The following is a 13,173-nucleotide window of genomic DNA, read 5'->3' on the forward strand; positions in this document are numbered from 1 at the left end:
CTTAGAGAGGCTGGCATTTAAAGTTTTACATGAACTGATTTGAAAGACTAAAATTGCTATTTGTTTAGGTCATGTACAAATTACATTAAATTTTTTTGATCAAATCAGCCCAAAAAATGACTAAAATTATCGGACTAAGTTACAATAATTAATTCTTGCAGAATAAGAAAAAATCCTCTTAAATTACATAATTAAATTCCTACATTTTTTTATCGTTTTCTAAAATTGTAAATATGTTGAATTCATCATCAAATACTAACAATTTGAACCCTTTTTTTTTAATTTTTTTTACTTTCACTTTTTTTTTTAAATATTCACAATTTTCATTTCAGCTAAATTTTCAACTGTTTTTACAATTTTTTCTCACTGTTAAAATAATTTTTTTAAAAAAATACATACCCGTAAAAAACACAAGAGAAGAAAATATAGAAGCAACCGAATTAAAACCACAATTACACCCATTTTTTTTTTTTTTAAAAAAAAGAAAGAAACTATGAAAGTCAGTTCTATCAATCAAAGATGTACATGCTAGAAAATCAACCAGAATCACTCAATCCAAAACGCCAAAAATAAATAATAAAAATAGAAATATATCTAAATTTAATTACATTTTCAAGGATAAAAAAAAAAGAGAGCATATTTGATAAATATTTGTATATGGAGGGTTAAAAAGTGAAATTTAGATCACTATGGAAGGTAATTCAGCGATTGATCATTGTCAGTCCACTGGTGTTGACTCCAGTATGCTGGATCTATGGCAGCCGTTAGATCAAACAGCCCTTCATCTTCTCCACCTCCTCCACCGCCGCAGCTCCCCCAGTCCAGCGTCGCCGCTGCGTTGTTCAGCCCTCCTGTCATTTCCTGCATCTTCAGCTCTTCCACAGCCGCTGTCCCCAACAGCCCAGGTCCTGGGTTTTCTGATACCGGCTTTGGGTTCTCCTCCTGCGCCTGCGAGTAGGAAGTCGTCGGAATGTCGCCCATCCCGAACCCCATCATCTCCGACGACGACGTCATCAGGGTCGTGAAGCTCCCGATCTCCGTCGTAAAGATCTGGCCGTCCCTTGGCTGATTTACGATCGGCTGGTGATCGAAGTTAGGGCTTGCGTTGAAGAATCTCGCATCCGGGAAACTGTAAGCCACGGCGGAGTTCGAAGTCGTGTTACTCGGTGCGGAGCCTTCTTCTGCCATGGCGGAGGTAGGAGTTGCGGCCGTGGTGGCGGCGGTGAGGCTGGAGCTCTCGCTGCTCGAACTTTGCGCATTCGAGCTACGTTCTCTCTGCGCTTCGCCGGACGGAGCGACGCTGCTTTTCTGTTTCGAACGCTTCGTCTTCCGGCAACCTCCCCCGACGGGAACGTTGCGGAGGACGCCACCTTTGGTCCAATAACGGCGGCAGCTCTTGCAGAAGTGGCGCGGCTGGGAGAGATTGTAGTTGTTGTAGTAACAAAATTTAGTGTTGACCGAGTCACAGCGGGGACACTTCAAAGCCTGATGGCTGGGATGGCTGTGGGGCCGCAGCCTCCTATCTCCGCCCCCAAAGAACCTACCACCACCACCGCCGCCGCCTCCTCCACCGCCAATGGCGTGTATGTCTTGCATTATTCTTTACAAATCCCTCAAAAAATACAAACCAATCTCAACAAAATTTCTGGGCATTTGCCGAAATCAGTGAAAAATGAGTATCAAAGGATAACAGAGCAACTGAACTCTCTCTCTCTCTCTCTGACAAACAAATATCCCCCAGCATATCTTCCAATCCAAGTATTTCTACATCTTCATGATTATGCAATGGGGATAAGTCCAAATGACGTAAATACCCTCCCGCAACTGTCTCAATGACTGTAGTGTCCGGGTAAGTCGAATTACCCAACAAACCCCTGGGGTCCTCGCGTATGGACAGGGACTCGGAGGTAAATTCGGTGGAGGAAATATTTGTGTGTGTGGAGTTTAGCGTACGCCGTAGGAACATGACATGACCGTACGATCCGTGGGGGATTCAAAAGGGTAACACGTGGACGGTATGGAAGATGGGAGATATCGCTGGCACAAATCAGAGCCTGTCGAGTTGTCGGCCAATGTTATCATCACTCACTGCTGCTGCACTCTTCCGTGTCAGTTATAACTGGTTCATAGATTGACACGTCAGTCTAATAGTTCTTCATTTTACCTTTTCTTTGTAATAACAAATATTGGTATATCTATGCTAACATATAAAAAAATAAATAATTTCGTAATACAAATAACAAGTTTTAACATCACAACATCAAATTTTAAATGTCAATCATATTCTTAAATATAGTATGATTTTAAGGATAGAAACATACTCGATTTATGTATATATGTTAAAATTTCATATATTAATTAAATGAAAGCAAAAGAAGATAATATAATAAAAAATATACTGATTAATCTAATTCAATAAGATTGTTGTTTTATGAAATAAATACATATATTTGGGTATTTATTTATTTTTAAATGGTCCATATTATTTTTTAATTCGCTAATAATTATAAGTTAATCTTTTATTATCATATATATTCCCAATTTTCACTCCACCTTTTCACTTACTATATTTTTAATTGCGTGTTGATATTTATTTTTAAAATATATATAATTTATATTTTATGGTACGCGCACAAGTATTACATAGCAAGATAATTTTTTGCATGTGGCACATTATATTTTAGGTGTAAAAAGTACATAAATACTTGAGTTTCCAAACAATATCATTTTAGTATCCCGAAATTTAAAAAATGATTTAAAGAGTAATTAACTTTTGCTATGTTAACAAATAACACCATCGGCACTCTAGTTTCAATAATTATCAAAATAATAGCCGACTCCTATATATATAACAACTGACTGATTTTTCCATAAATATCTTCCTACTACCTGTTGATGTGGCAACATTTCATAGACGTGTAAAATATGATTGATGTAACATACAACTAAACTTTAAATAGAATATGGGAACGATGAATGATATAGGATGATTAAATTCTGCAGTAGAAAACCTTTTTTATAAATTAAAAAACGTCTAGCCCAACTTTTCTTTCTTTCTTAGTGGTTTGGAGAATAAGAAAAGTGATCCATTCTAGGATTCTGTAATGACTTGCCTTTTCTGCCCTAATCTGTCTGCGCACTTGTTTAGCCTCTTTCTTCCTAATGTGTTCCAATACTTCATCTTAGCTCAATTCACCCAAGCTCCATCTAATGTCTTCTATCATCCAAACATATGCAAATCCCATGATTTATGCAATAAACAAACTAAAAATTTAGAGTATAGGTTAAAATAAGAGCATTAAATCGTGTCCTATCAAATTCCCAGTCTCTTATAATATTATTTTGATAACAGTAATGCATCCGAGAATTAGTTTAACTTACAAGTTATTATTACATTATGTGTAACGTACAGATTGAATTTTTTATTTCAAATTCTATTATATCTTTTATCCTATTTAATATATACATTACGTGTATAAAAATTATGTCATTTATTTTATTAAAAAATTATACACACGTGATGTGCATATATATATTATATAAAATAGAATTTGAAATAAAAAATTTAAATCGTGTCATGTCTGGTTATAAATAGATGTTAAATGTCAAGACGTGTAACAAGAGAAAAATGGCATATTTTAACAACATTCTCCATTATTTAATGCAACAAAAAAAAAAAAAAAAACTTACTTCACTTGCACTAATATATGGAGTTTGTGTTTGTTGCGTTCTGAATATAGTATAAGTTTCCCTTCACATCCGCTTTCTTGTAATATATTTATCTATATTTTGGTCTAGTTTTATTTCTAAGATTTAAGTAGTGTGTATTCAACTACCACCATTGTAATACAAGAAATTATGTTAATAGTCAAAATAATTAAAAAGGAGAAGGAATTTATTTGTAATTAGTGATGAATTTGGTAATGGATAAGAATTTTATGTTTTTGTAATTTCAAAATTAACATTAGAAACTAAATATTTATTTGTTATAATTAGAAAGAAATTTTAATATTGCAAATTAAACTTTGCATTTGGCGTTGTAAAAAGTATTGAAAAGTGTCCCGATCGATATTTTATTAAAAAATATTTTTGTCAGTAAAATTTCAAGGAAAATTAATAATAAAAAAATTCGATGCTAAAATCATCAGCAACGAGCTAATGACCATATATATACATGTATTTGCTCAAATTGTTACTAACTTATCAGCAATAAATTTTACTATTTTGCAAGAAATTTGCATAGTTGCTAATCTTGTAGTGGTGGGGCTAGTGGTTAATGTGACCTTATAACAAGACTTAAACATAACATTGAATTTTGTCGTGTAATATTTGGAATGTTTCGATCTCACTTTTTTTATTTTTAATTTGAAAATCTTAAATTGGATTGAAATAAAATTTTTCTTCCAATTTATCTCTCTTTACTTCTCTTACACACTCATTAAAATTATAACCGATATAATTTTTTATTATATTGATAATATTTATTTTTTATTTTTTTGATAAAATATGATGTATTAATTTATGCATTGTATTCTTTTATATAATATATTTTAAAGTATGAAATTTTATTTATTATATATACACAATAATAACATACCAGGACAGCTAGTAATTATATAAGTTAATCATTTGCTTAACTCTTAGATGTTGAATGTAATGTCCATTTTATCCTTTCTACTTTTCCCCTTGGTCTCCATGTGTTAATTTTTCATTTTCTTCTATTTTTTTTATAAAAATAAATACAACGAAACCAAAAAAAAAAAAAAATCAGGGCTACAATGATATGAATTAAATATATTTTGTTTATTAAAAAACCATTTTCTTTGTCCCACGTGCGTCTCAATCCATCTCATCTTGAACAGGATCGGGCCACGCAGTCTTTTTTTTTTTTTAATAGAAAAATCTACACTTTTCTAATTTTTCCTTTCTCAAAACCTAAACACTAGTTTTGAATTGGTCTTGGCCGTTGCAAAGTAGCCAAGTTCGACTCAAGCATTTTAAACGAATATGAAGATTCGTGGCCTGATAAATTTCAACCCACCAAAACGCCTCTACACTACAAATAAGTCTAGGTTAGCGTTCAATTTACACACTCTAAGTGTGAGCCTCTCTCATTCTCCACTGCTATTCTCATTCATATATGAGTGAATATTTTGAGTTCTTTGAAACTCTCTATGATAAGTGCACGTGTTAGAGATTATAATTGTATTAACGTCATAAATGATTTTTATTAGCGCACCTTGATAATGCCAAACTTTCACTTTCAAGGTAATGATTTTTTCCACGGCACAACATTCTTTTTTCTTGCAATAACAAAAATCCATTACATTTTAATAGTTGTTCCTACCTCAAAAGCTCTCCCTGAAACGTTGTATTTGGAACTATTAGATGGAACCAATTTCGAATGATGGTATGCTAAATTCCTCATCTTCTTTGAACAACTAGAGATAGATTACACTCTTCTAGTTCCCACCCAAAAATCTGGCAGAAAGCTCTATCATACAACAAGGATAACAAATCAGTCAGAGATCATTTGCTTAATCACATGTCCAACTCCTTGTTCGATTTATGTGTCAACAAGAAAAATGCAAAGGTAATTTGGAACACGTTGGAAGCAAGGTAAGAAGGTGACGACGACGGAAGGAGAAAATATATTCGGTCGGGAAATGACTTTAATTTCAAATGGACGATAGTAAATCCACAATAGACCAAATCCATGAGTTTGAAAATCTTGTGATAAACAATCTTAATGAAGATATGAAAATATGCGAAGTCCTATAAGCAAATATCCTCCTTGAAAAATTTTCACCAACCTAAAATGACTACTGAAATCGTTAAATATTTTTACTATAATTTTAAAATAATATTATCGCTAATAGATATGCATCTGCATACCTATTAATGACATCAGCCTAATATTTATGGAAAAAATGATAAAGACAACAAAACATTTCATAATATATGTAAGGGAACTTTGGCTATTTTACAATCTTCAACATTATTTTTGTCATTTTCTTAAGAATACAATGAGGTTATATAGCTATTTCCAGAATAAAGGAGCTAAGGCACATTTTATTTCCCCAAAACACAAAAAATAAAATGCTATTTGTTACACTCAATCTACTTACATACAAACGAAAGTAGTAGTTTTTCACTATCCATGTCTTTGAGTTGGGTAATTTTGGATGAAACAAATAAAATTAATGTGAATAGTTTATCCAATGGGTTAAAGATAATCAAAACTTTACTTCTTGTAAGATGATAATGAAAAAAAACTCGTGAACCCCCCCAAAAGAAGAGCAATCCCCTCTCAGCTTTTGGCTAAGAAACTCACTGCCTCTCTGTTTGTTCTTGGTTTGATAATTTCTTTTATTAGGATTAAATTGTTGTACATATATGTGTGTGTATATATATATTTGGAAATTGTCTATTTAACCGCAAACGAGCAACGTACTTGAACTTGTATACTTTTATATTAGTTAGTGAGAACTAATAAATTGTTAATCTAGTAGTAAGAGAGTTAGATCCCGAGGCGAATTCTTGACAACGAGTAGTGTTATAAATATAAAAACACTTGTTGAGAGGGTCCGACTCTTCCGTTCCAATCTCGAACATAATTAATTAATTTCATCCTCAAGTTGAGATAAGAATATATTTATTGTAAAAGAAAGGCTCGAGTTTTGTTGTTTTTTCCTTTTCTTTTTTTAATATATTTTAAATTAATTTAATTATTTATGATAAAGAGTATAACTGTAATTATTAAATAAAATATTAAAAAGAAAACTAATAATGGAGCAAAAGGGTATATTTTTATGAGGAGAAATTATTGATTTGTTTTTAGAACAAGGGGTAAATTGCTTTTAACCCAATTATCTCCTCTAAAAACACAAGACAAATTACAATAATCCTTTTTGAAGAGATCCCTTTTGCATTAAAATATTTAACATGTTTAAATTTGAGGTTTGATCATTGATGTGGTGCAGCCTCACACTAGCACACCAACAGCTGATAGCATTATAGTCAAAGCAGTAGTAAATAGTAATTGATTTTGATTCAAATTTCTGGAGTTGATTGATGGGAATGGTGACATAGCACATGGGCCGGCGGGGGGTTGGGGGGCCGGCGTGTGTAGGAGGCTTGCTTCTGGTACTTGTCCACATCTCTTTCCCCTTCTGTGTATGCAAATCCATAGCCTATTTGCCTACACATATATTGTCATATCATTCATTGTGTTTATTTCAATCTACACTCTCTATCTGCCTCCCTCACTTCCACTCCCTATTTATTTTATTATTCTTCACTCTACGTAATTCCCATTCATATATTATATTGTCAGATGACTCTAAATATGAAATTATATGAAAACTAACCACTATGTATATTTTCATTTTTAAGTTATTTTTTAGACGAGTTAAAACATATTCAATGTTTGTTATTATTCAAAAATACCTTATTTAGGTATTTTTAACTGTTTTAACATAAATACATATATATATACATAAATATATATAAAAAAAGACATGATTTGACAATGAATAGTTTTGTCTCCCAAAAATACAAGATTAAACATACAATATTGATTTTAAATACAAATCAAATAATACATACTATCTCTAACACACACTTATTTATCTTTATTTTTCTCTCTCTATCTCCAAAAACACAACAAAGCACTCAAAAAATGAATCCAAACACTATAAACATTTCTACTGTAAGAAAATGAAAAAGAAACAAGTTCCACACAAAAAATGGCTTTGTTTGGATTTGTTACTTCGCATTTTCCGAGACAAGATAAAACACACTCAATGTTTGTTTTTGTGTTTTTACACCTTATTCTGTGTGTTTTTCTGTTTTTCAACTTTCTATATAATATATATATACATTTATATATATAATAATATAAAACAGACATGATTTGATAATAAATAGTAATTTTTATCTCCCAAAAGTACAACATTAAACATAAAATATTTATATATGTACATATTTATATATAAAAATACATGATTTGACAATGAACAATGATTTTTATCTCCAAAATCCCAACATCAAACCTACACCACTTATTTTAAAATATTTTAAATTTTTTCAAAATACAAATTCAAACATATCGTCTATTTTCAACATACACTTACTTATCTCTATTTTTCTCTCTCTATTTTCAAAACACAAAACAAAACAACTAAAATACAAATCCAAACATAATGAAGGTGAAAGAAATATGGGATGTATAGTAGATTGGATGAAAAAAAATATAATGACAAAAATATTAAAATTATTATATTGATCAATTTTTGAAATAAAAAAATAAATAATATCATAAATTTTAGGTATTCAAAAATTGATATAATATTTTTTTTTAATAATTAGTCGTTGCAGCATATGATCATTTAAAAAATAACCTTAATGTCAAAAGATGAGAAAAAATATAATTGTAAATTAAACAAACATACAGAGAAATATGAGAGAGAAATGTGGAGTGGTGGAATTAAGAAAAAATTGTGAGATTATTAAAAAATTATTGAAATTACTATTTTTTGACCAAAAAAAGTTTGACGTGAAGAAATAAATTAAAGGATAAATTGAGTATTCAAAAATTAGTAAGATAAATGGTTTTATAATATAATAGTATAAATTATAAAATAAATTATATTGATCTTTTTTTTGTATTAAGTCCAAATGTATAAATATTTTATAATTTTTTAAAAAAATTATAAATACACTATTTGAAATGGTAGCTGTAAGTACAATTATACCCCCATTCACATATACACACACCTTGAAATATGTTGTACTAACACCATCTTAGAAGGTGTAGTTTGTGTATTTAGCCTTAAGCTTAAGGGATGTTAAGGTAATTTATTTTATATAATTTTTATAAAAAAAAACAATAAAAAGTATGTGATGATTATTTATATACATAGTGCCTTGCATGAATTTTTTAATCTGTGCGGGCATCTGTGCATATATATATAAATACATACTTCCCTCTAAAATAAATAGAGTAATTTAAAATCGAGAGATAATTTATATTAGAGTTGAAAAAATAAATTTTTCAATCAATATTTATATTACTAAAAAGTTAAAAAATGCGTTTGTTTATATGTATTTTTACTGAAAAAATCTCACTATATTCTCATCTTATTTATTATTTTTTTGTTTATATCTACATATACGTATGTTCGTCTAATGATGCAATGACATGACATCAGTTATGATCCTAAACCAATAAAAAAAAGGATATTGTTATATAATTTTATTTTAATAAAACGCTCATTAATTTGACACCACTTAAATAAAAATATATATAATTTATTAATTTGACAGAATTAACAACGAAATAACAATATCATCAACAAATTCAAATATATTTTTCTTTGCACACGAAAAATTATAGAGAAAAAGATACGCATCTTTCCCAGATGAATTCGAAAATCGAGAATGAAAATAAAATCAATCATTATATCAGATACATTCTCAAGGAGACAATAATTTTAGAAATCAAGTTTACATAATTTCAAAAAAAAAAATAATCTAATTTTATGTTAAAATATCTCAAGATAAATCCAGAAGAAATGTGTGTGTGTGTGTATTGTATTGAAGTTGAATGGGAAGAGGAGTTGAGAAAGAGTCGCATTCGGCTGTGTTTGTGTCCCTCGTGCATCTCAATCCCTTAGATCGGGAAAGATATGAGCGTTGCTGAGGTCCTCGTCTTGCGATTTTAACACTCTAATAATGGAAGTCGCTATCCTATGCAGCTACCTTTTTCTCACGGCCATGTGGACATATCCTTCACAATGGGTCCCACACTCGTGCAATCTTCGATTGCTTGTCTATCTAAGTACTCTATTTAGCTATATGCATATTTAATGCATGTGTAAAATATATAAAAAGTAATAATATTTGATATAATTATAGTTTTGGATAAAAAAATTTAATTAATATATTTATTAAATTTTTGAATTTTTTTTAAGCAAAATAGAATACATATATATATATATATATTAAAGCAAGAAAAATGAGGAGTTTTTAATAGTTCTACGAGATTTAAATACATATCATTTTTCAAAAGATCAATCAAAAGGGTCGGACAAGTATCACAATTTTTGCTAACATCATTTGCAGTCGCATTCTGTGTTAAAAGATCGGTCATATACAAAATGCAGAATTGCAGATTTGAATTTAGTCAAGTTCCTCCAACATTCTCCAAGGAGATCCCCAGAGCCCTTGTTCGAACAAACTTTCTTCATGTTAAAAATTTAAAAACCAAACTGTAAATCTGTTTCAATAATAAGGTTTTCAATGACGAGAGTCGTCGCTGTATTTGTCCCTGGCCAAATAGCTCAATGTTCAGCCTTATTATCACTACCAATTTTAAATATCCATATTGGACATTTGATTGCACAAAAATTTTGAACTTTAAGTTGTGTACTATTAAGGACTGTAATAATGAATCACGGATAAAGATGAGCTGCGGAAAGTTCAGAAAAAATAAATAAGAAAGGTAAAAAATATTATAAGAATCGTGGAATATTAATGGTAAGTGACAATGATAAAACGTTTTCAAGTGATAAGTGGGTTCAAAGTCGTGTCAAGGTGTTTAATTAGATTAAACGTATTTTAATTTGTGCGTCGATTTAATATGATTAGATTTTGATTTTTGACAACTAATGGTGAATTATAGAGACTCTGATTGTAGTGTCACACAATCTTTTTTAACAGAGTTGTGGAAAGTCATCTCGATTTTTTGTTCTCGTAAGAAATTAAGAACGAGCCAGTCAAACATGGGATTCAACATAGCCCTTTTGCAAATAATCTCTCATTGATTTATTGGTGCAACGCTCTTTCTTTTTTCTGGAACGAGATATGATAAAATACGTTTTGTGTATCTTGACAAAGTGATGAGTTGAACATCTATTTGTTACAAATTTTTCATTCCATGTAGATTGAGAGAGGGGTCCTGGATGTGTTTATAAATTGAAGTATCTATCATTCTTAGCAATCAATTTTTTAGGGATGGACGTGCCCCCTATAAAGCAAATTTCATGCCCATACATTAACAAGAAAATAAAAAATTACAAATGGATGAAATTGAATTTAATTATATATTGTCGGTAGAAAATCTCTATTGAGAATGTTTGATTCTTCACTTCAGGAAGCTTCAAATTTGGAATTTTGACGTTTTGATCTACTTTGAGGATGATTTAAGTTTTCAACAACGTTAAGTCGAGAATCTTTCAACTTATAATCAAAACCTGTGAATTTAATTATTGACTTGAACTTGAGTATTTCTTAGTGAAATAAACCTTTTTATCTTCCACATAAGGTTAATTCGTGTTTCAATAATGTTAATTTATGGATTTGCACTGTAATAATGAGCTAAACATTAAAATTTATTAATCTTCTTCAGAAATCTTTTTATTTTTGTCTTGAACCACGTTGATCAATGTTTTAATATTCAGACCATTGATCCAACAACAAAATTGATTGAACGAGGAGTCAATGATTCTGAAATGAGGAAGTTCAGTTGAAAATTTTAAGGAAATATGGTTTGTTGTTGTTATAGATGCGGGTACTAGGAGAAAATGGGTAAATACTACTAAATTTTTAGGACATTCTAGGAAATATATATATATTTTTTGTAAGTGGTACAAAAACTATCTGCTTATATATATATATATATATATATATGTTCTCGTGCATTCAATAATAATTAAATTCGAACTTAACAATAATCAAAATAATTAAATTCGTAAGTTTTGTAAAATAATTAAAACAATTTTTTTAATTTGTAATATTTTAAATAATGAATTCAAGCAATGAAAAAATGCTCCCATTGGTCAAATCAAATAGTGTCAGACTTGTCAAGTCTTTGTCAGTGGGTTTTTTTATTTTTATATTGTTTAAACTTGAAGATATTTTATAGTAAAAGCCAAAAATGAGGACCCAAATTTTAATATGGCAATCGGATTGCTCAATTTAAATTTAACAATGGGTAGGGTCTTACAGTTATTTTTTGAATATGGGTAGGGTAATACTCTATTTATATTCAAAAAATAATTTTGAGATCCATATTCATATCCTGTCCAATGGATAAAAGGCATTATCCTAATTTTAGACTCGTGAAATTAAATAACTGGGTATGAGTAAGGTTTAAGATCCTAAAATACGTATGGATTATGAGTAATGACTTAATACCCTAAAATACTCATGCGTATTGATAGAGTTTAAGCTCAAAGATGTTCATTTATTCATTAATTTAAAATTATTACATTTGTAAATTTTTACTAAATCGATCGATTTATTATTTAAAAAATTTAAATAGTATAACGTCATTTCATTACATATTTTATTTATATTAATTACTTATTGAAAATTTTGACCAAATATGCTAGAACTTTTCAGATTTTCTATAATTGCTCAAAAATAATTTTATGATCAAATTGAGCAAACTTAACTTGACATTATTAAAAAAATAAGAATTAACTTAATTTAGTTAATTTTGACTAATACATGTAATAAATAAAATTTATTTGAACTCAAATTATTAAAAATTAATCAAATCAAAGTTGAATGCAGATACAAATTTAAATAATACTTAAGATATCTAAATGAAAGTTAGATATATTATACTTAATTTTATTTACTTTTACCAACTCTTACTTCTTCATTTTCATTTTGAACTTGTCTGGACTTCATAATAAATTAATATTATTGGTCCATTATTTGGATAAGTTTAAGATTCTTACTTAAAATTTTATTAATATCAGTCCATCATTTGGATAAAATCAAGTTCATTACTTAAAATTCTCAATTTGCGCACATTGAAATTTAAGTAATTAGGTTTAGTTTATCGACCGAAGGGTCATGAAAATCCACTACTAAGTTAATTTAATAAAATACATTGTTTGACTTGAATGTAAATTTAAAATTTGAGAAAATTTAATCTCTTAAACATATTGAAAAGAAGAAAAAAATAAACAAATGAATTTCAAATAGATAAGACCCAAACTCTATCCAAATTTTTTTGGGTATCATTTAGGTGCGACCCTATAGATATTTTATACAGTAGGGTGTGAGTATGGTATGAAAAAAATATTATAAATATTTATTGGATTTAAATTTCGATAGGGTGATATCCGCCCATTGATAGGCCTAGCACATGTTATCAAG

At 29.5% G+C, this 13,173-nt stretch overlaps 1 protein-coding gene across 1 annotated transcript; it reads right to left on the reverse strand.

Moving 5' to 3' along the window:
* LOC105162358 (dof zinc finger protein DOF5.4) lies at positions 500–1,779 on the reverse strand. Its single transcript, XM_011080361.2, has one exon. The coding sequence runs from the start codon at positions 1,594–1,596 to the stop codon at positions 688–690; it is 909 nt and encodes a 302-aa protein (XP_011078663.1). The 5' UTR covers positions 1,597–1,779; the 3' UTR covers positions 500–687.

This window comes from Sesamum indicum, linkage group LG1 (assembly GCF_000512975.1).
Source record: "Sesamum indicum cultivar Zhongzhi No. 13 linkage group LG1, S_indicum_v1.0, whole genome shotgun sequence".
NCBI classification, from domain to species: Eukaryota; Viridiplantae; Streptophyta; class Magnoliopsida; order Lamiales; family Pedaliaceae; genus Sesamum; species Sesamum indicum.

Coding starts and splice junctions, on each gene's coding strand:
- LOC105162358 (XM_011080361.2), bottom strand. CDS start 1,596: ATGCAAGACATACACGCCATTGGCGGTGGAGGAGGCGGCGGCGGTGGT.